Genomic DNA, 24,324 nt, shown 5'->3' with positions numbered 1-24,324 from the left:
ACAGGACTTGAAGGGATAAAAAGTAAATTTGCAGATGATACAAAATTGGGAGGAGATGTTGACCCCCTCAAAGGCAGAGAGGCCCTGCAGAGAGACCTCAAGAAATTAGAGAAATGGGCAATCACCAACCATATGAAGTTTAACAAGGGCAAGTGCTAGATTCTGCACTTGAGATGGAGCAACCCTGGATGTATGGACAGACTGAGGAATGAGAGGCTGGAAAGCAGTGCCATGCAAAGGGACCTAGGTGTCCTGGTTGACAGGAAGGTGAATATGAGTCAGCAGTGCCCTGGCAGTCAGGAGGGCCAACTGTGTCCTGGGGGGAATCAGGCCCAGCATCACCAGCCTGGCAAGGGAGGTGATTTTCCCACTCTGCTCTGCACTGCTGTGGCCTCACTTTGAGTATTGTGTGCAATTTTGGGTGCCACAATATAAAAAAGACATTAAGCTATTAGAGAGCATCCAAAGGAGGGCCACAAGGATGGTGAAGGGCCTTGAGGGGAAACCTTATGAGGAGTGATTGATGTCACTTGGCTTGTTCAGCCTGGAAAAGAGGACACTGAGGGGAGACCCCACTGAAGTGTTCAACATCCTCACGAAGGGACATGGAGGGGCAGGCACTGATCTCTTCTCCCTGGTGACTGGTGACCAGTGACAGGACTTGAGGAAACAGCATGTAGCTAAGTCAGAGGAGGTTTAGGTTGGGTATAAGAAAAAGGTTCTTTGCCCAAAGGGTGGTTGGGCACTGGAACAGGCTCCCCAGGGAAGTGGTCACAGCACCATGCCTGTCTGAGTTCAAATGTTTGGACAATGCTCTCAGGCACATGGTGTGATTCTTGGGGGTGTCCTGTGCAGAGCCAGGAGTTGGACTTTGGTCCCTGTGGGTCCCTTCTAACTCAGCATATTCTGGGATTCTGTGAAATATGTGAAACACTAAGTTAGCTCTTTGGCATGCAATGTCTATTCACCTATACAGGTGTTGTGGTTTGACACTGACTCAATGCCAGGCACCCACAAGGGTTGCTCGCTCACCCTTCCCTGCCACAGCTGGGTAGAGGAGAGAAAAAAAAAATAATTAAGGGTTCATGAGTTGAGATAAGGACCAGGAGAAAACACTTCAAGGGCAAAACAGGCTCAACTTAAGGTTGCAAAGTGAATTTATTACTAACAGAATCAGAGGAGGATAATGAGAAGTAAAATAAGCCCTTAAAACACCTTTTTCCCCTCAGCCCCTTCTTCCTTCCCACTGACAGTGCAGAGAGACAGGGCATGGGGAGTTTGGTCAGTTCATCACCTGAAATTTTCTTCCACTACTCTGGGAGATGAGTCCTTCCCTGTGAGACTATGGGGTCCCTCCCACAGGAGACAGTTCTCCGTGAACTTCTCTGGCATGGGTCCACTCTCATGAGCAGCAGTCCTACCACACTTGCTGCAGTGTGAATTCCCCCCACGGGCACACAGTCCTCCCAAAACTGCCACAACGTGAGTCAATCTTCCACAGTGTGCAGTCCTCCAAGGACAGGCTGCTCCAGCTTGGAAGCAGGGGCCCTCTCTCTCCACTGGGTCTTTCACTGGATCACAGTCTCCTCCAGGCATCTACCCATTCCAGCATGAGCACCTCCCCCACAGGCTGCGAGTGGATCTCTGCATCCCCTGTGGATCCCCATGGGCTGCAGGGGGACAGCCTGCTTCACCATGGTCATCACCATGGCCTGCAGAGGGATCTCTGCTTTGGTGCCTGGAGCACCTCCTCCCCCTCCTTCTCCACTGACTTTGGTGTCACCATGTTGTTTTTCCTCACATGTTCTCACCTCCTCCTCTTCTCTGACTAGATGGAAAAACTGTGTGCCCTTTGTTTTGATTTTCGTCTTAAATATGTTATCACAGAGGTGTTACCAACCTTTCTAATTGGCCCAGCTTTGGCCAGCAGCATGTCCATCTTCAGAGCCATCAGGGATTGACTCTGCCACACATGGTGGAAGCTTCCAGCAGCTTCTCACAGAAGCCACCTCTGAGGCCCCCTCTTCCCCCCCGCCAAAAAAAAAACTCCAGGCTGTGCAAAACCAATACAACAGGGTAATTACTTCCAGTGCAAGCATGTAAAATACATATTTTGCTAACAAAATAAGAAAGATATTTACAAATACATTAGTCCTTGATTTAATTGTTAGCATACTGGGGAGAGCTGTTTTTAATTTAATGCTTTATGCTGTTAAGCACCTGTAGTACTTCTGAAAACAAAGAATGAAATTTGGATTTCTTAAATAATTACTTTTAGAAACTTCTTTCAGCCCCCCATGTAAACATAAATGCCAGATATGCTTAACTGGATGATACTTATAATACTGAGTGAGTCCAATTGTGGATGGTGATGTATTTTTGTTGGTTGGGGCATTTTTCCTTTGTTTTTGTGGGTCTTTTTGTTGTTCAAGTTTGGTGTGGTTTTGTTTGTTTTTTTTTTTTTTTTAATCAAGGCTGGACTTCTTTAGATCAATTGAGTAGTAAATTTTATGCTCATCATTCATTTGCAATATACTGTGATTTCTACAGTTTATTAATGTTTAGTTAGTTCTACATTATTAAATGTTCATATTAACTCTGACATATAGTTAGACTTGCTCTCTGTTTTGAAGGAATTTAAACAACAATCACAGCTATCGGGTATGCATTTTATAGTGGTTTTATTATAGATCTCAACTTGTAAAAGAAGAAAAATATTCTTATCTTTATATTCAGCCATGTTGTATGCAGTGTGTTTCATTTCTGAAAATATTTTCATTGGAGAGTCCTTCATGAAGCATTTTATATGTGCACATTTTGTGTATATACAAATAAATAAAATATGTCATTCTGAACTAAGTTTTCCTAATATATTAATTACTGGCTCTTTGTATAAGTAAAGGATGTATTGATTTGGTGAAAATACTTATCTTCCAATATCTAAGGTGGCTAACTTTTCAAATATGGATGAAGATGACATTGAGTTGAAACCAGAACAAAATTTAAGAAACTGGGAAGAAATCATTCCAGAAGTCCAGCGGCGACGAATAGAAGAGGAAGAAAGACAAAAAGAACTTGAAGAAATATATATGCTGCCAAGGATGAGAAACTGTGCAAAACAGGTATCTGGGTTTCTACTGACTAACTGATTTTGTTGTTGTTATTATTTGGGTTTTCTATTTCAGTTGCTTTGGCTTGTACTTTTGGGTTTGGTGGTTTTCATTTGTGGCACCCACACACACACACCCCCCCCCTCATTTTTGACAGGCTAGATAACATATTAATAAAATGTTAAGTCATGTAGCTTTGAACTACTTAATCTGAAATTCCAGATCAGCTTTAATGGAAGTGAAGGGAAACGCAGTAGGAGGAGAAGATATTCTGGATCTGATAGTGACTCAGTCTCAGAAAGAAAACGACCAAAAAAACGTGGAAGACCGCGAACTATTCCTCGAGAAAATATTAAAGGATTTAGTGATGCAGAGATTAGGCGGTAAGATGTGGGGGGACATGCATGTTTAAAGGGACAAAACTTTTTTTTTGTCATTTTAGAGTTTGAAAATATGGAAACTAGTCTATTTTGCATTTATTTAGTTTACATTTTTTATTCTAGGCATTTAAGTCTTTACTCTTGAGTAGTTTGGGGTGCTGATGTAAGAAACTGTTATGTGCAGAATTTGAACCTATTTTGGTGAGGAATAACTTGAGTTAAAAAATGTTCTACAAAAAGGTTCGGCGAGTTTTGTTTTTTTAAATTTCTTGTAATTGTATTTGTATTAATGTTATATGATGCGTTTAAAACTAAAAAAAAAAAAAATTTTGATACGTTGTTGTGGTTTAACCTTGGTAGGCAGCTAAGCACCACACAACTGCTTGCTCAGTCTCCTCCAGAGGGACTGGGGAGAGAATCAGAAGTGTAAAAATGAGAAAACTTGTAGGTTGAGATAAAGACAGTTTAATGGGGAAAGCAAAAGCCACATGCACAAGAAAAGCAAAACAAGGAATTAATTTACCACTTCCCAGTAGCAAGCATTTACCCATTTCCTGGAAAACAGGGCTTCACCATGTGTAACAGTTACTTGGGAAGACAGATACCATAACACCAAACATTTCCTCTCCCTCCTACACCGTTTTTATTGCCAAGCATGACACCATATGGTCTGGAATAACCCTTTTGTCAGTTGGGGTCAGCTGTCCCAGCTGTGTCCCCTCTCAACTTCTTGTGCACCCCCAGCCTACTCACTGGTGGGGTGGTATGAGAAACAGCAAAGGCCTTGATGCTGTGAAAACACTGTTAAGCAAGAGCTGAAACATTAGCATGTTATCAACAATGCTTTGGTCACAAATATAAAACATACTAGCAGATATGGTGCTCTGAACAAAATTAACTTTATCTCAGCAAAACCGAGTACATAAGTGAATCTGTACAGCTGGTCCCACAATATTTGATGCAAAAAATACTTCTTTGGGAGAAGGAGTAGAAATTGTTTTGCTTTACTTTGGTTTGTGAAATGCTACTTTGCTTCTGTAATTTAAGTATTCATTTTTCTCTAAAATACTGTACAACTTATAAAGTATTTTTGATTATATAAATAACCTTTAAGAGCCTTGTTTCCTTTTCATTTTATCTAATATATAATCATTTGCTGCTTTTGTCAGGGATATTCTTATGCTTGCATTCCTTTATCTTTCATGTTATGTTTTCCTAAGTCTTAAAATTGCTGCTAGCTTCTCTTTATTATGAGAGACCTAACATAATATCTGAATTCTCAATTTACTATGAATCCACATTTGATTTTTATGATTAGTCACATCACATTGCTGAATTCTTTGTCATGTGAAACTAATTAGTAAAGTAACTTTTGAAAGAAATTGTATCTTCTGTTGTTTTATTTATATAATTTATTAAAACAAATAGAACTCTGGTTTTAAATGTGGGTTGTCTTCATATAGTAAGCCATCCTAGTCTCTCTAGTTCTTATTTTCGTTGTATTGTCCACATAAGCTTGTACTAAGACTTTACACGTACATTTTAAAAACTAATGTAGTTAAGCATACATTTTTTTTTAACTGCAAAATTATTTTCTGTTATTAGGTTTATAAAGAGTTACAAGAAATTTGGTGGCCCACTTGAAAGGTAAACTAATTTGCTTATATTTGTATAGCAACTTGGTACCTTGTTTCCATTAAAATTAAACACTACACCAAGAAACCTTAGGTTAAAGAGGAAATAGTGTGACTAATCTTTTGCCTGTACTATGACATGAATTTGAGTTTTTTTCCTTTCATCATATATGATATGTATGTAGACAGCCAGTTTGACAAATCTTTACATTTTGCAAGACTGCTTGCTTTTTCTTTATACTTAACCTACTATTCTGTTAATTCTGCATTAGTGACAGTCATTCAGGTTTTTTTGTTTGATAAGTGAATAAAACCATAGACTTAATAGTAGTTCCTTTTCTATTTAAAAGAATGTGTTGAAATGTAACTCAAAACTGCATCAATGGGATCCTTTATTTTTCCTGTTGTATAGTCCTTTGTGTGAAATACCCTTTTTTATAGTTTCTGTATTTTCTTTAGCTGCTTTTAACTGCATGCATTAAAATTTTACACAGCAAGTGTGGATGAATGATAACTTACAGGATCACTTTTCTAGTTTCAAAATCTGAAGGAGTCATTCATAATGCTAAAGTTTTAGAGCTGTAAAAACATATTTGTTTTCTTCCAGGTTAGATGCTATAGCTAGAGATGCTGAGCTAGTTGATAAATCTGAGATAGACCTTAGACGTCTGGGAGAACTTGTACATAATGGATGCATTAAGGCTTTAAAGGACAATTCCTTTGGCCAAGAAAGAGCAGGTAAAGTGTGTTTGGGGGTGGGGGAGAGGAATAAAAAGTGTCAAAGAGATATGAACGATTCTTGCACTCTGATTATAACAAAACAATTGTGTTAGGGGAAAACATTAACAAAATGTTAGCATGCTAGGTGATTTAGTAAAAAGGATTTTAGTAAGAAGACTTTTTGGTTTTGTTTTTCTTCCCCGTTTCCCTGAGTTGTCATAGTAGAATGCAATATGGTTTTGCTTTACCATGAAATTTAAAATTAATCTGCTAGTATTAACTGGAAGACCTTGAGGTCCTGGAGTTTAATTAAAGCATTTGGTTAAGAAAAATTCATTTCCTATAATCGAATGTCTGCTGCTATAGCATCAAACTTTTTTTTTCTCTATGTTTGTCTATAAGATACACATAAAAGCTAAATATTTTAATAATTTGTTCCTTTATTTTAAGGAGGTAGATTTGGGAAAGTTAAAGGCCCAACATTCCGAATATCAGGAGTGCAGGTGAATGCAAAGTTAGTTATTTCTCATGAAGAAGAGTTGGCACCATTGCACAAATCCATTCCTGCAGATCCAGAAGAAAGGAAAAGGTATTTTTTTTTCTTCCTAAAGGAACCCATAATGTAGAAAGTTATTCAAGGCTTTTATGAATATATTTAACCAATCCAGACTGAGTACACTGGGACACCCATGCCACTCCATTACCTCTAAGAACTGACAGCAGAAATCTGCTCCACATTCTTTCTTTATTCTTCCTTCCCTTTCCTTAGAAGCCAGTATTTGCTTTGACTTCTGAACTGTATTCATTGGGGACTGGGTTCAGTTATTCTTAATTATTCCAGGCTAGAAATCAGACTTGTTGAGGAACTGCTTTGTGTCACCTCTACCTGAGAGAATGCAATATTTGTCAAAATGGAGCAGATGGTAATTGTTAGTAGTTGTTTAGACCTATGAACTTTTTAGCTTACTACCTTGTGTATCATAGTCCCTAGACTATCTGCTTATCCAGTTAGCAGTTACACTTGAGTAATATTCTAAGCTTACCTTCATGGCTAGCCAGTTCTAACTCAGTCCATGGCCACAGATAGATGACGGTTTTTCATATCTTAATCTTGACCTCCTTTAAAACATGTTTTGGTACTAATTTGAATAAATAGTTTATAAAAATTGTAAGAAAGCCTGATAGTTATGTGGATTACCTACTAAATATATCAGGATCTCAGTGATATGTGGCATGTTCTTCTATCCCTTACTAAGTTTGAAAAGTTTGCTTATGTATATTTCTAATTTATTTCTACTAGATATGTCATCCCATGCCACACCAAGGCAGCTCATTTTGATATAGATTGGGGTAAGGAAGATGATTCCAATCTGTTAATAGGTATCTACGAATATGGCTATGGCAGCTGGGAAATGATAAAAATGGATCCTGATCTCAGTTTGACACAAAAGGTATGTCATCTGCAAAATTTCATCAAGGAGTTTTTTTGTTTAGGTAATAATGTTAATAAGAACAGTTACTGAAAGACTTTATTTTATGATAACTGAAATTGCCCAGAAGTTAGGTCAGTTGTACTTATTTGTATCCTTTTGGTAAATTATTAGATTTTTAGATTTTGTGTATTCGGTTGAAGTATACCTTCTTAAAGTCTGCTATGTTTCTGTATTTCTTTGTGTCTCTATCACTTGAATTCTCTCTTCCATCTTTTGCTTCCCTAGTTTAAATACTCTAGTTGTGTTAATTTGAATGAATTCCAGACTTTTGGAAGAAGGAGCAGGCAAATCAGGAAGAGTACAAGGATCTTGTTAGATCATGTAGAGAGAAAATTAGAAAGGCAAAAGCTCAACTAGAATTCAACCTGGCCACTGCCGTGAAAGATAATAAAAAATGTTTTTACAAATACATTAACAACAAAAGGAGGGCCAGGGAGAATCTCCATTCCTTATTGGATGCAGGGGAAAACATTGTCACCAAGGATGAGGCAAAGGCAAAGGTGCCTTCTTTGCTTCAGTCTTACAGTAAGACCAGTTATCCTCAGAACAATTGACCCCCTGAGCTGATAGACAAGGATGAGGAGCAGAATAGGCCCCCTGTAATCCAGGAGGAGGTAATTAGTGAGCTGCTGAGCCACTTAGACACTCACAAGTCTATGGGGCCAGATGTGATTTATCCAAGGGTACTGAGGGAGCTGGCAGAAGAGCTCAGTAAGATGCTCTTCATTATTTGTCATCAGTTCTGGCTAACTAGGGAGGTTCCAGACAACTGGAGGTTAACCAATGTGATGCCCATCTACAACAAAGGTTGGAAGGAGCATCTGGTGAAGTACAGTCCTGTCAGCCTGACCTCAGTATCCAGCAAGGTTATGGAGCAGATCATCTTGAGTGTGATCACATGGCACATACTGGACAACCAAGGAATCAGGCCCAGCCACCATGGGTTTAGGGAATGTAGGTCCTGCCTAACCTGCCTGATCTACTTTTATGATAAGGCGAACTGCCTAGTGGATGAGGAAAAGGCTGTGGATGTGTCTGCTTGGACTTCAGCAAAGCCTATGATACTGTCTCCCACAGCATTCTTCTGGAAAAGCTGTCAAGCCACAGCTTGGACAGGTTCAGTCCTTGATGAGTTCAGAACTAGCTGGATGGCTGGGCCCAAGGATCAGTATTGGGCCCAGTCCTGTTTAATATCTTTATTGATGATCTGGATTGAGGGCACCCTCAGTAAGTTTGGAGATGACACTAAGTTGGGTGGAAGTGTTAATCTGCTGGAGGGTAGGAAGGCTCTGCAGAAGAATTTGAACAGGCTGGATTGATGGGCCAAGACCAATGGTATTCAGTTCAACAAGGCCAAGTGCTGGGTCCTGCACTTTGATCACAAAGAACCTCCCACAGCGTTACAGGCTTGGGGAAGAGTGGCTGGAAAGCTGTTTGGCAGAAAAGGCCCTGGGGCTGCTGGTCGGCAGCCAGCTGAACGTGAGCCAGTGTGTGCCCAGGTGGCCAAGAAGGCCAATGGCATCCTGGCTTGTATCAGAAATAGTGTGGGAAACAGGACCAGGGCAGTAATTGTCCCCCTGTACTCTACACTGGTGAGGCCATACCTCGAATTCTGTGTTCCGTTTTGGGCCACTCACTTCAAGACAGACATTGAAGTGCTGGAGTGAGTCCAGAGAAAGGGCAGTGGAGCTGCTGTGAAGGGTCTAGAGAGTAAGTCATATGAGGATTGGCTGAGGGAACTGGGGTTGTTTAACCTGCAGAAAAGGAGGCTCAGGGCAAACCTTATCACTCTCTACAACTACCTGAAAGGAGGTTGTAACACGGTGAGGGTTGGCCTCTTTTCCCAGGCAACTTGTGACAGGACAAGAGGATGTGGCCTCAAGCTGTGCCAGGGGAGATTATAGTTGGAGATCAGGAGAAATTTCTTCATGGAAAGGGTTGTTAAACATGTGAATGGACTGCCCAGGGAGGTGTTGGAGTCACCATACCCAGAGGTGTTCAAGAAACGACTGGATGTGTGACACTTATTGACATGGTCTAGTTGACGAGGTGATGATTGGTCAAAGGTTAGACTCTATGATCTCAGAGGTCTTTTTCAACCTAAGTAATTTATGAATTCTGTAATTTTATTCGTGATCTTTTGGGGGGAAGTTGGTTTGGGGATTTTGGTTTGGTTTCCCTATCACTGTTTCCTTTGCTTGAAAGTGACTTTCATTTGCAACATGAGAATTGCTGTATTTGTCAGATTAGAAGTAGTGCAATGGCTGCTTAGAAGTAGTGAGAAACACTTAGGGAAATACTGGAGTGAAGCAAACACAGTGGTACTGCCGACCTGTAGCTTTGGGATTTGAGGAGCCAGGGTTGTATAGAAATCTGTTTAATGATATTCTGCCCCTGACTTCCATTAATAGCTTGTTTTATGAAACCACTCTTTCTTTTTTTTTGGCTTCTGCATATCCTGTGGTAATGAGTTAATGCATTTAAAAGCATATGGCAGAACTAGATCTGTGGATGACAGTGGTACAGGAGCTCTGAATTTTTTAGATGAACTATGAGAGTGGAAACAGAAATCTGAGGCTAGTTTCTTGAGCTGACTGTAAATTTTGTGAGAATATTTTCAAGACTACATTAGTTGTGTGTTTGAGGAACAATAAAATGTTTAAGCTGTCCATTCCTTGATACTGCCTGCATATTGGTCAGGTATAGTTGGAGTTGATTGGCTTTTTGCTTATTTTTTAATTCAGCTTTTTCTGTTCCTAGTGCTTCACACTAGCAGCTTCATAATCTGATAATGTGTACTTGTAGTTGATGCTACCATTGCTCTCCTCAGATTTTACCTGATGACCCAGATAAGAAACCACAGGCAAAGCAGTTGCAGACCCGTGCAGATTACCTCATTAAATTACTGAATAAAGATCTTGCAAGAAAAGAAGTGCAAAGACTTACTGGTGCAGTAAGTTAAGCTTAATATTCAGTAGCAAGATAACATAATATACCTATGGGAATGTCAGCAGATACTTGTTTTATTCTTAGTTCCACTCTTCTTTTTGTCATTTTTCTCTGTATTGGTAATTGTATTAGATGAGACTAACTCAAGGAATGTATTGCAAATTTAATATTGTTTTTTCCTCCCTTATTTGTAAATATTCTTTACGGTTGCATTAGGCTTGGTCTCCAATCCTGAGAAAAGTGGTGGTCATTAGTGGCAATAAATAAATTGAATGCTTTCTTTAACATGAAAACCAAAATCTTTTTCTGCAACTGTGATGCAGACACTTGTCAGTTGACATAATAAAGGTGCTAATTTACATTCAGGGCAATTCAAAGAGGAAGAAAGCAAGAAGTAAGAAGAATAGACCAACAAAGACTGCAAAAATTAAAGAAGAAATTAAAAGTGACTCATCACCACTCTCAGAAAAATCTGATGATGATGAGTATAATGAGGTAAATATCATTCATATAAAGACTTGAGCATTTTATCTTCTTGAAATGCAATTTTATTTAAAAATCAAAATATAAAACTAATATTTCTGACTAATCCATTTTTACTACTGATTATGATTCTTCAGGTAGCAACTTTTGTTCAGGCTCAAGAAAAAAAATCAAGATTGTTTAGGAAGTACAGCATAAATAAACAGTGTTTTGAGACATGCAAGTGAATGCTTCTGTGTATGTCAGGGCTTTCATTATCACAGAATGGGTTAGGTTGGAAGGGACCACTGGAGGTCATCTAGTCCAACCTCCATGCTCAAGCCAGGTCCCCTAGAGTATGTTACTCGGGATTGTGTCCAGAAAGTTCTTGAATATCTCCAGAGAAGGAGACTCCACACTCTCTCTGGATAATCTGTTCCGTTGCTCAGTCACCTGCACAGTAAAGTTCTTCCTCATGTTCAGGTGGAACTTCCTGTGTTCCAGTTTCTGCCCATTGCCTCTTGTCCTATTGCTTGGCACCGCCGAGAAGAGCCTGGCTCCATCCTCTGACACCCTCCCTTCAGATAAGGGGATACTGATAAGGTCCCCTCTCAGATGTTTCCCCTCCAGGCTGAAGAGACCCAGCTCCTTCAGTTTTTTTTCATAAGTGCGATGCTCCAGTCCCCTAATAATCTTTGTAGCCTTCTGCTGGATTCCCTTCAGGAGTTCCATGTTTCTCTCATACTGAGGAGCCCAAAACTGGACACAGCACTCCAGATGCGCCTCACTAGGGCTCAATAGAGAGGCAAGATCACCTCCCTTGACCTGCTGGCAATGCTCCTCCTAATGCACCCCAGGATACCATTTGCCTTCTTGGCCACAAGGGCACTGCTGGCTCATGGACAGCTTGTTGTCCACCAGGTCCCTGAGGTCCTTCTTTGCAGAGCTGCTTTCCAGCAGGTCACCCTCAACCTGTACCGGTGCCTGAGGTTATTCTTACCCAGATGCAGGACCCTGCATTTGCCTTGTTGAATTTCAGAAAGTTCCCCCCTGCCCATCTCTCCAACCTGTCGAGATCCTTCTGAAGGGCTACACAGCCCTCTGAGGTATCACCCACTCCTCCGAGCTTTGTATCATCAGTGAACTTGCTGAGGAGGCATCTATCCCTTCATCTAAGTTATTGATGAACAAGTTAAACAATACTGAGCCCAGCATTGAATCTTAGGGGACACCAATAGTGACAGGCCTCCAACTAGACTGCAACTGATCACAACACTCTGAGACCTGCCTTTCAGCCATCTTCTCAATCTGCCTCACTGTCCACTATGATATGAGGATGTCACAGGAGACTGTTGAAAGCATTGCTGAAGTCCAGATGGGCAATATCCACTCCTCTCATCTATCCAGCCAGTTGTCCCATTGTAGAAGGCAATCAGGTTGGTTAAGCATAATTTCCCTTTAGTGAAACCATGCTGATTACTCCTGATCACCTTCTTGTCATCCATGGGGATAGACATGGCCTCCAGAGTGAGGTGCTCCATCACTTTTCCAGGGATTCAGGTGAAGCTGAGTGACCTGTAGTTCCCTGGGTCCTCCTTCAAAGATTATTGCGAGTGACCTAGCAGTGATATTTGCCAGTTCCTTTAGCACATGTGGATGCATCCCATCAGAGCCCATTGACTTGTTGATGTTAAGTTTGACTATTATTCAATAGATATTGTTCTAATAAGCTACTCAACTTTGTTATGTTTTTATTACTTCTGATGTGTTCCTTTAGGACTCCTCCATTTTTGTTGGTTCATTTATTTATCACACAGCAGACACCACTACAGAGAAAAAAAAAAACAATAGATTAGGTTTAGGGGCCACGTTGCACCTAATTTTGTGACTTTGAAGGTAGCTGAAAAAACACTAGATTCTTCAAAACATGTCTGAAAAAACGAAAGTTGGAAATCTGTTCCCTTCTCCTGTCACTGTGACTGTTTAATTCAAGGTCACACAAAAGTTACTGGAACAAAATTACCAGAACAAAAGTCTTTTATCATCACGATGGCCCGAAAAATCAGCTCAGTCTTGTGAGGTCTACTTCCTTATTCCTTTTAGCTCTTTGCAGCTTAACTAGTTTTTACAGGAGCAGATTTCTTTGGTAATACAAAAGTTAAATGGATTTAATCTCTCACACGCCCATTATCCCTGCCCAATCAATACTTGTTTTGTGTCACATTAAGGAAATGAGTGAGTAGTCCTCATCTTGTTTTGAAACTGCATCCAGCTCCATTTGATAGGTGTTAAACCTAAGTCTAAAGAAATCACACACAGAAAAAAGTATATTTTAATCTGATGGTTGCAAAACTTGTATAGTTAGAAACTCTATTTTATGTGACATATATGCTTGTGTATTTCAGGATGAGATTGTTTCAGTGAAATGTCCACATAAAAAAATAAAAGCAGAAGAAAATGAAGAAAAGCCTGAGCCAGATATTGGTATAAAGATGGAAGCTGTGGAAAAAAGAGAGACAAGAGAAAAAGAAAATAAGCAACATTTAAAAAGAGAGAAAAAAGAGGATAAGAACGAGTTTAAAAATATTAAAGAAAAGAGAGAAAGCAAACTAAAAGAATCCACACAGAAAGAAAAAGAAGTAAAGGAAGAAAAGGTAACTAGGTTTATTTTTTCTTATATAGCACTAGAAAAGGCCACCAGGTTTTTGTGAATGATTTTGAGTTGAAAAGATATTTTGGATTAGTAATTTCATTGAAATTTTTTGCATCATGTGAAAGTTTTATTTTTGCCACTTGTAAGTACAAGGACAGGCAAATGAAATGGAAAATTACCTTTTTAAAGATCTATAGCTTAGTGGGACTGAGAGTGCAAGTGGTGCAAGAAACTTGTCCATTCTCCTTCTCCATCCCTCTGAGAGAGAAAATAAAAGGTACTATCACTGCATGACAGATTTTTTTTTCTTTCTTTTTGTTATTATTGAAGAGAATGCAGTGATTGCCTAATTACAATGTAATTTCAGCCCAAAAATAAGATTTGCTTATCAGATAAATTTTCATGTTTTGTTCGTAGGCAAATGAACTCAAATCTGAAAATAAAGAAAAAAATAAAAAAGTTTCATTGTTGGATATTCCAGTTCATATTACTGCAACTAGTGAAACAGTTCCAATATCAGAAGAATCTGAAGAACTGGATCAGAGGACATTTGGTGTGGTAAGTCCCTTGTTAATAACTTAGTGTTTACACTTGATATACTAAATGAGCACAATTTCTGATGTTTTTGATTCTGCTATTAGGTATTATAATATACATATCTATTGCCAGTAAAATCTTAGATCAGTGAAGGCCTATCGATGCTATACTAAATTCAGTTTTGTTTTCAGGTTAGCAGTTTTGTTTTATTGCATTTATGCAGTATAGTGAAGAGTATTTGTCTAGTTGTGTGTGCTGTATAGTTTTAAAATACAGACTGTGAAGATCCATCCTCAAGAATAATTCATGGATACTGCTTCTTAAAGGACAGAAATTAATGAATTTTAATGCAGCTGCTGTAGTCTCTGACTTGGCCTTATCAAATACCCCTTTGTTCTTTGTAAGCTAACAAGAGAAAGTTGCTCTTAAAGTATTACAGACTTCCTGCATTAAACAGAGGAAGGAACAAATCCTAAAGTCCTTAGAAATATCTTGCTGGTGTAATATCTCTGATACCAAAAGAATTTCAGTTATATCACTACTTTTGTCCACAACAGAAACAATATTGGAAGAACAAAAGGGAGATATGTAACATTTTATAGTTTGATTGGGGACTTTGGAAGGATGCTAAGAATTTACTTTGAGCAGCTACTTTACTGCTGTAAAAGTTGTATCATTCTGCTTTCAACAGTTGTCCGTTACTGCTAGACAGGTCTACTGTGGTGCTGGCTGTAAGAAATAAATGATCTTGTTTTCTCATCAGTATGGTACTGACTAGCTTACCTATGTGGGGGTTGTTGTTTTGCGTTTTTTTTGTTTTTGTTTTTTGGTTATTTTTAATTCTAAATGATGTTATAAGTGATTCGTCTATAATTTCCAGGATATCTTGTGAGTGGCTAGGTGACTGAAAATCACACCATTCCCATGTACAATTGCACTTCTCTGTTCACCTCTACACTTAAGCAGTGTATTTTGTAAACCGTCTTTTAAAAAGTTGCTTAAGCTGTGGTTAGTGCAATAGGTAATGTAGCTGCTTAATTACTTAATGACATGATCTGGTAATGAAACAGCTTCACTGATTTTTGAGTTGTCCCTAGATGTTGACACAGTGATTGTGATGTTTTCCAAAATCCCTCATAGTTTTGATTCTGGATATATAGACTTGTCTTCCTTCCTTAGGTTGGGTTTACATACAGAACATTTTTTTTGTCCAGGCCCTCTGTTCAGGAAGGTATATTTATCATTATGCCATGATCAGATGCAATCTAATTAGCATGTTTATCTTTTCAAATGGAAATTACTTCTGTGGGTTGTTGAGGCTAACTCATTTGACTTCTTGTCTATCTTGTGACAGGTAAAATATGCATTTCATCTACCTTGCCATTGTGATTGAATGGTATTTCCAAGCAAAGGTCTATAATTTAAAACATGCTAACTGATTTATCTGTATTTACTATTAACATGCTTAAATTAGTGTGAAAATTCAAGCATACCCATATGAAATATACCTATGAGTACATGTGTTGTCACCACTGTTACTAATTTAGGCACATCTAAACTAGCTTTATCCTAGTATCTGCATAGAACTCAGGCTTAAAAGCTGCACAGAGAAGGAATGCTGATCCTCTGTTGAATGCCAAGTTTAATTGTTGCAGAAAGTATCTACTTGAAATATATTAAACATTCTCATACCTAATCTTGGCACTGAGTTTGTATAGCTTTCAAGGCTCTAAAAAGTAAAATAACTCTTGTCCTATATACTTGTGCTGAAAGTTAAACCCATGATTGTAAAACCTAGTAATTCCTTTCCCTCAGAAAATCTTTTATATTAACTTAGTGCTTTCTTAAATCTTTAATATGTGTTACATACAATTTAATACTTTTGTACATAAGTAAATTTTCAACTGGATTTAAAAAGCTACTTTTCCAAATGAAATTTTATAGTAAAACTAAAAGAGCTGCGAGCAAAGACTTGTTTTTCATTTGGCTTACAACAGTACTGTCTTTGCCTGTGTAAGGGTGAGTCATGTTTTATGATTTTTATATTTTTATTTTTGAATTAATGTATTCCTTTTTAAAAAATTTTACAGTGCAAAGAAAGAATGAGGCCTGTTAAAGCAGCATTGAAACAATTGGATAGACCAGAGAAAGGCCTTTCTGAAAGGGAACAGCTGGAGCATACTAGACAGTGCCTAATCAAAATTGGGGACCACATTACTGAATGTCTAAAAGAGTACGCAAATCCTGAACAAATTAAACAGTGGAGAAAGTAAGTTATTCTGCATGATTTTTCTTGAAAAAGGGAAATCCATAATAGCTTATATTAAGTAGAATAATTTAAAATTATTTCTCATTTATTATTCTCCATTTATTTAATTTTTCTGCTGTATTAAATAAGGGCTTATGAAAAGAAGATTAAAAGTGGTAGCAGCTTTTATTGATTTCACTTTTTTATACTTGCATAGCAATGCATTTTGTCCAGTAGGTGGAATCCTCTTACTTTTTAAAACCAAATGCAAAGAGAAAATAGCTGTATTTAGAGTATATTTCATGTTTAGTGGAAAAGAATTCTTATCATTAAAGAATCTGCCTTTTTCAACATTGATGTTTGGTTTTGGTTTTTATTCATGCTAAAAACAGGCCATTATAAATGTGTGTGTTGAACTTTGAATGATTTTGAGTTGCAGAATCCTTTATTCTTTTTAAAAATATACTCTAAAATTAAATCATATTAACTGACTTGATAAAAAACATTTATCATAACATACTCCGAAATGTATTTCAAAATGAAATAAGAGTTTTAAGTGTTCTTATGCATCTGTGAGGTGATAACTTTGGAAAAATTGAGGAAAATGTTGGTTTATAAACTTACTATATATTGTTGTTAAGTTATTAATGCAGTTAGATTTAGTTTTATCGTAATGTGCACTTTAATCCTTTATGGTTGCAAATATGGTTGCACTTCCATATACAAAGCTCAGTCGTTTCATTTTCTTGCAGACTGTTAACAGAATATTTCTGCTGTTTGTACTTGCTTTATTTTAAAATATTGGGGTGAACTGAAATACAAAAGCAATATCCATGTCTTAAAGCCACTTTGGTAAATGTTATGTTTCTTTAAATGGACATTCATAGTAAGATCATAGACTCATAGACTTGTTAAGGTTGGAAAAGACCTCTAAGATCATTGAGTCCAACTGTTAACCCAGCACTATCACTGTGTTCACCACTAAACCATGTCTCCAAGTGACACATCCATACATTTATTGAACGGTTCCAGGGATGGTGATTCTACCACTTTCCTAAGCAGCCTGTTTCAATCCTGACTATCCTTTCAGTGAAGAATGAGTATGGTAGAGCTACTATAATATAATTAATATTATAGTAATGCTACAGTACCATGCATAGATTATTAAAGTATGTGTTTTATCTATCTTTTATAAGACATAGTATTTAGTAAAGGTATTCATGCTGTATTTCTTATACAGATGTCATTGGGCACACCATTTGCTCGTTTTGTCTAGTTTTGCAAACCTCTAGGCCAAAACTATGGTATTTAAATCATCACAGTTAAAGAGCAGATTGATGCTTCTTGAGCTTACACACTTGAGATGTTTCTCAACTAAAAACTAGTTAGAACAGTACTATTCTGTAGTCTTTTAGGCATTCCACCTGTAAACTTTGCTAAAAGAATTCTAGACTTTAGATCTGGTGTCTGCAATCATAGAAGCAAATCTCGTCTTTAAGGTTTTGGCTTCTTGAAACCAAAAGTGTTGTTTTGTTTTACTTTCTTCTTTCATAGCATAGATTAGGATCAAAGATTTTGGCATGCTGCTTCCATCCTCTTTCAGATTTCTCATTTGGTTTCAAAAGCTTTGACCAGGCTTTGGAATTTCATGGGAAAATCCCATCCCTGATATCTGTAGGAAATTAGGCATGTAGATAAAATTTTTTATACTGCAAGAGATTTAAAGTTCAGAAGAATCTTTACTGAGTAGTAAATACTCCAGGTTTCTGACATATTTCAAATAATCTTTTAGAAGAAATGCACAATAAATTGAAACCTATATTTTTATGCAGATGCCAAATCATTCCATTGACAAAACTGCCATGAATACTATTTTTCATGCAGTTTACATTCTTCAGTCATTGTGATAAATATTACAAAATGGCAAATTATTAACGTAATTAATTTCTGAAAAGTTTGAAATACAGCTAAGTAATGTTTGCTGTGCATCTAGACAATATACTGTGTAACAGACTTTACAATTAATTCATTTTACTGAAATACTGTTGAAATAATTTCATTTAAGTCCATGTTCTGTTGTATGACACAATAAAAACTAATATATGGAAGAATTATAACCTTTCTTCCTTTTTCCTCAGAAACTTGTGGATTTTTGTCTCTAAGTTTACAGAATTTGATGCCAGAAAGCTGCACAAGCTGTATAAACATGCAATCAAAAAACGCCAAGAATCTCAGGTAATACTTTCAGACTCTCTAAATATACAAAAATATATTCTAAGTTTTATAATTTTTATTATAAAGTATCAATTGTTTTCACTCAATACACTTTAAATGTATCTTACTGTTCATAGTAAACTAGTTTGTTTTCTTAGAATATTTTCTGAAGAATTCAGATGCAACTTTGGGATTTATCAATGACAGTTTTTGTACTTGTCTCTTTTAGCAGCACAGTGAACAGAATATTAGCAACAACACGAATACACATGTTATTAGAAATCCAGGTAAGAAATGTGGAACATATTATTGTGCTGGATATCTTAAATGATGGTATATAAAATGAAATAAACTTAAAACTGTCTCCTAGAACTCCCATACTGATGGATATCATAGGGATAGGCTGACAGCATAACTTCACTAGTTTGGTTATGAAATTCAACTGAGCATGGACTGAATTTGGCACCTAGAGGTTTTAGTAGCAAGTTATTTGACCATTCTCTTAAAGTAAGTTAATTTTTAAAAACCCACACTTTTTTGTATTTAATTTTGAGAAGGGAGAGAGACCAACTCAACACTTGTAAACTTCTTGGAGGCTCTATACCTGTTTGTAGCACTTGTAATGTCACCATATCATAATAAAGATATTCCCTGAAGTTATGGTTAGCCATCAGTTATATGGGATGTCATTTACTACTGACAATAATACTGTGTTTCTATGCTCCCACAGTTGCCTTCTTGTGATACTTTTTTTTTATATCATGTTATATAAAACCTAGAGTATGTTATCATGGGTTTAAAATTTATATATAATAATAATAGTATGGTAGGAATGAGTATAATGTATTTTAGGAATACCACTAACAACCTTTCATTAAGAAGGTGTACCTCTAAAACTAGTGTTCTCACTAGGGCTGTCTCCTTAGAGAGGAACTTCCTACCATTCTGTTTCAAATTGCTCTGCTAACGGCACCTGGTTTCTACTCCCTGCTCAATTAGACCACACTGATCTTCTCCATTCAGTGTGTAAGGTTGAAAATTTTAGTTTCTCAGTCCTACATATCTATATTTCTAGCTTGCTTGCCTTCTATTTCCTTCTGAGGTCTCTCTCAGTTTGCTCACATTACTGCATTTATCTTTCAATCATTTAGATATTGTTTCTGTCAAACTATAATGCCATTTTCACATTGCTTTAAATCTGACAGCTAGAAGAGCTGTTTGAATGGATAAAGAAAATAATTTTTACTGTATGAGGCTTCCTTATAACCTCTACTTTATTAAACAGGTGTTGAAAGACTGAAGGAGAATACAAACCATGATGACAGTAGCAGGGATAGTTCTTCTGATAGACATTTGTCACAGTACTATGATCATCATAAGGACAAGCATCAGGAAGATGCTTATAATAAAAATGATTCAAGGAAAAGGTCCTATTCAGCCTTCAGCAATGGAAAAGACCACAGAGACTGGCATCACTATAAACAAGACAGCAGGTAAATTGTTCTGTTAAAAATTCCTTTCCTGGTTTTTCAGTATGCTTGTAGTAAACAGCAGTGAATCTTTTCTAAGTAATGCAAAATTGCAAAGACATTTCTCTTATGCAGTTCTGTTGAATTGACACAATTGTAGTCCTTACTATGTGTTCAGTAATAAGTAAATTTTTTCAGATACTTTAGTGATGGTAAACGTAGAAAGCTGGATGACCACAGGAGCAGAGATCACAGGTCAAACCAGGAAGGAAGTTTAAAAGACAGTCGACCTCATGCAAATCACCGTTCCCATTCAGACCACAGGATACATTCAGATCACCGTTCCACTTCAGAGTATATCCATCATAAATCTTCCAGAGATTATAGGTACCACTCAGACTGGCAAATAGACCACAGAGCTTCTGGTAGTGGCCCAAGGTCACCATTAGATCAGAGGTCTCCTTATGGGTCAAGATCTCCTATAGGACACAGATCTCCATTTGAACACTCATCAGATCACAAAAGTACACCTGAACATACATGGAGTAGCCGGAAAACATAACAAAGACTGACATTTTCTGGACCATCTTTTAGCCATATACAGTAAACTAACACAGTAATTGCCTTATGTGACTTGAAAGTTATGGACTGGATATTGTTAGTCACAGTATTGTTACTTCTTTCCAGGATGCAAGGTCTATTATCCCAACAATGGAAAAATATTTTTGTATTTAAATTTCTGCTGCACTGTGCTGCAAATGTTGGTGGCAGGTGTTTTCTGGGGGGTTTTTCCCCCTTTAAGAAATGAAAAATGTTTACTTTTACAGGGACCTCAACACTGCCCCATTCAGACTGAATCTCATAAAACTGGTTTTAGGGTGAACATAGTTTAAATTATGTTTGCAAATGAGATTTTAAACACAGACCTGTGATCATGTTTCAGGGAGAAATGAGGAGGAGTTTTTTTGTTTTCTTAGTAAGGAATTCTCAAGGACATTTGTTCACGTTTCAAAGCTATTTATTTACATTGTATACTGCAGTCACCTTGCCACTTTGCATCACAAGCTTGAATATTTCTGTACCCATAACTGTAAAATAGCCAAGATTTCTCCTGTTTGTGGTCAGCTGTAATAATGCTTTTTTCCAAAATAAATCACTGAAAGATATTGCAAACTAATTAAATGAGATTTTTTTTGCTTGTTCCTTTCCCTACCTACTCTGTCTTTCTTGTCACAGAGTCAATATACTAACACTTTTTTATTAAAAATCTTTTTATGAAATCACTGTTTAGAATGCAAAAATGGGGATGGGAACCTTTTTATTCCATTTAGTGCCCCTTTTTTATTGAATGCTTCAGATACATGTTTTGGTTTTGTTTTTCTATTAAACTGACAATATTGTGATTTGTTGTAATGAAATGGGAAATATTCAGCTAAACTGTGGTCTGAAAAGTTTTTGTGTACACAGGTTTTAAAGAAGGCATGTTCAATATCTGAACACTTTTGAATCCAAATCAGACAAAATTTATTGGAAATGTATTGTTTTCCCTCTTGAAATGGGCAATAATGTCATATGTGCTATGCAGCCAGTTAGTATTTTAGATTTGAATGACTTTCTATTACAAGAATTATTACAATATACACTGTACATAGATTACTTCTGTTTGACAAAATAAATTTGAAATGAAATGTGAGCTCTTGCTTCCTGCTGGTGTTTTTCTACAGCATACATCTTTCTCATGTAACCATAAAAATATTCAACTCTTAATTACTAAATACACAACATAATTAGGGAAGATAAATGTCTACCCTGGCATCATGTGGTTGGTGCTAATATGTTGTTCCAATTTTTCTTCATCTTGCAATGTGTTGATGTCTTGGTTTAAGACAGTTTAAGGGGTGGACACTCCAAAATTAGTTACCTCTCCTTTTAGTTTTAACCACTCCCCTTTCACCAATAAGGTGAGACAAGATATAAGTGAAAAAATGGCAGTTTACTAAAAAACAAAACAGCAGAAAGCAAAAATAACAATAATAATCACTAGATACAAAGGTGCTGAATCTCGTGGACTCCCCAGGAACAAAGAAAATAAAATGGTGGAGAAACCACTCCCCCAAGATGGTGCCCTCTGTAGACAATGTCGTGGTCTGAGAGTTGAAGGCAGAAATGGTGGACAACAACCTCTCCCAACCACGTGTGAAGAGAGAGAACAAATAGAGAAAAACAGCACAGCAACTGAACCTCCACGATAGCAAAAACTCCCTCTTCCCCCAAACAACAACTAACAGGGAACAAGGGAAAAATTTTAAAAAACCCTAGACTCCAAAAAACAGACAAATGCTCCTCTTATCTCTGACGGTGGCAGGTCTGTTGGTTAAGGCAGCCAAAAACTGGCAGCTGGAACTGGATTTGCAACTGGAACTCATGGAGGGACTATGCCTTCTCCTCAGCAAAAGCAGCAGGCAGCCAGCTAGGATAACTCGGACTCCATATCCTCCTGATTCAACCAGGCACTGCTGGTGGTCTGGGGCAACCATATGGAGCAGGGGCTGTTCTGTTTTCTTGGCATGGCACCACTACTGGTTGTCCTGGGTGGTGGCAGCAAAAAAGAAAGGAAAAAAAGTGGTCCAAAGACCTGTCTCAGCTTTCCTGGCGAGAACGAAAGAGAAAGGGCAAGAGAACCTCTGCCTGAGTGTCCCTGACCTGACCTTAAAAGGACTCCAGCATCTGCCAATCTCCATGGTTCTGTTTCTAGCCACCAGGTCTTGAAGAGAGAGTAACAATATTGGCATATGACAGTGCACAGATAGATATGAAATACAATAACATTTTGGGTTACCCAGGGCAGTTGAGCATTTTTTTCCAATTAACCAGGGTTACACAAAAGTATTAAAATTGAACCAACACCTGTTCAGAGTACCTGTTTGTTATAATCTCACTATAGGCACAGCTGCTGCACATTCTAAGTTAATATCATTTAGCCAAGTACATTTAAGCTAATTTAATGTAGGCTGCAACTCAGATAATGCTTCTTCATTTATTAGCTGTCATTTTCCGAGGGTTTGGAGGGTTTTGAACTCCATGGGGTGCAGTCCTTCAGGCACAAACTGCTCCAGCATGGGTCTGTCATGGGATCACAACTCCTGCCAGCAAACTTGCTCCAGGATGGGCATGGTGGCCTAGGTTGGTAAGCAAAAGGTTCGGGTGATGTGGACAAAACACACCTTGATACCAATAAAACAGGGCAGAAGGGAGCTGACTTTAAGTATACATGGACAAATAAGGACATGCTGAGAGGACAGCATGATGGGGGAAGCTCATACCCTTTCTGCAAAAATCAGCATGGTGGTGGGCCTCTCTTAAGTGTCTGTATGCTAATGTACACAACATAGGAAACAAGCAGGAAGAATTTGAAGCCTATATGCACTTGGGGGTGTATAATCTCATTGGGATTGCAGTGAGCTGGTGTGATGGCTCACAGGACTGTAGTGCTGCAATGGCTGGATACTAGCTCTTCAGGAAAGACAGGCTGAAAAGGCAAAGAGCTGTGAAGAAGGAGCAAGGTTGCTTGGAGCTCTGCCTAGGGATAGATGATAAGAGCTTTTGGATCAGGATTAGTGGACAGACCAACATGTGTAACATTGGGATGAGTATTGGCTACAGACTACCCAATTAGGAAGTAATCATAGATGAGGTCTTCTTCAGACAAAGGGAAGAAGCCTAATGGTTGCAAGTATTTGATATCTTGTAGAAGGGCAACTGTCCTGTTTAAAAGACAGGTGTCTGCCAAGGAAGGCAGGAGTAATTTCTTACCACCTTTTGAAAGAATTTGTCAGCCTTCATTGGGAATAAAAGATCAGTTAGCAATAAGGACAAAAGCTAAATGGTTATTTTCCAACACCTGAAAACACTTTTCTTCCTGGACCTCCTGACAGCTGTCAAACAGTCCAGTTCAATTGCTTTGCTCACTACAATGTACTGCTGAAAGACAGAGCAGGGAGCACAATGAGACTAGAGAACAACTGTTCCTTTAGAGGTTATTTTTCTTTTTTTTTTTTTTTGAAAGTGCCTGATAATTACATTATTGGTCCACAATCCTGAAAATGGTTAAGCAGGTGAAGAAACATGCTTCGATAATGATTTCGGATTGAATTGTTTACAATTATAGTGAAATAACTTTCATGGGAAAAATTATTTTGCTTCTCTCAGTTTTCATGTACAGCATTTTGCTTCATGTTTGAAAAAATAGCTTAAGAAAGCTATAGCTATATTGATTTTGATTTAAAAGTGTCAAGCACACATTGTACAGATCTAATAGACTGTCAAAAGCAAAGATCATGATCTAAAAAAGAGCCATACCCTGGGCAAATTGTACCATTTATACAGAGACGTATACAAGCCTAGGTGCCAGAGCTCCATGATTAAACTGGGCAGCATGCTGACTAGTGAGTTCTG

General features: G+C 37.7%; 1 protein-coding gene across 1 annotated transcript in view; it reads left to right on the top strand.

The window, feature by feature from the left end:
- The window catches only part of LOC134431415 (chromodomain-helicase-DNA-binding protein 1-like), a gene marked incomplete at its 5' end in the record, with an annotated part of 57,390 nt that extends 36,959 nt beyond the window's left edge, over window positions 1-20,431 (top strand). Inside the window, 15 exons of the mRNA XM_063179430.1 lie at window positions 2,946-3,122; window positions 3,333-3,493; window positions 5,096-5,137; window positions 5,732-5,862; window positions 6,295-6,433; window positions 7,145-7,295; window positions 10,168-10,290; window positions 10,653-10,781; window positions 13,154-13,402; window positions 13,819-13,959; window positions 16,029-16,207; window positions 18,325-18,421; window positions 18,630-18,687; window positions 19,686-19,893; window positions 20,068-20,431. Of these exons, the coding sequence (XP_063035500.1) occupies window positions 2,946-3,122; window positions 3,333-3,493; window positions 5,096-5,137; window positions 5,732-5,862; window positions 6,295-6,433; window positions 7,145-7,295; window positions 10,168-10,290; window positions 10,653-10,781; window positions 13,154-13,402; window positions 13,819-13,959; window positions 16,029-16,207; window positions 18,325-18,421; window positions 18,630-18,687; window positions 19,686-19,893; window positions 20,068-20,431 (2,349 nt within the window). The remainder of the gene's footprint in view (window positions 1-2,945; window positions 3,123-3,332; window positions 3,494-5,095; window positions 5,138-5,731; window positions 5,863-6,294; window positions 6,434-7,144; window positions 7,296-10,167; window positions 10,291-10,652; window positions 10,782-13,153; window positions 13,403-13,818; window positions 13,960-16,028; window positions 16,208-18,324; window positions 18,422-18,629; window positions 18,688-19,685; window positions 19,894-20,067) is intronic.
- Between the last annotated feature and the right edge of the window lie 3,893 nt (window positions 20,432-24,324).

This window comes from Melospiza melodia, chromosome W (genome assembly GCF_035770615.1).
Source record: "Melospiza melodia melodia isolate bMelMel2 chromosome W, bMelMel2.pri, whole genome shotgun sequence".
NCBI lineage: Eukaryota > Metazoa > Chordata > Aves > Passeriformes > Passerellidae > Melospiza > Melospiza melodia.
Note: the sequence above shows the minus strand (reverse complement) of the source record. Positions and strands in the feature narration are given on the sequence as shown.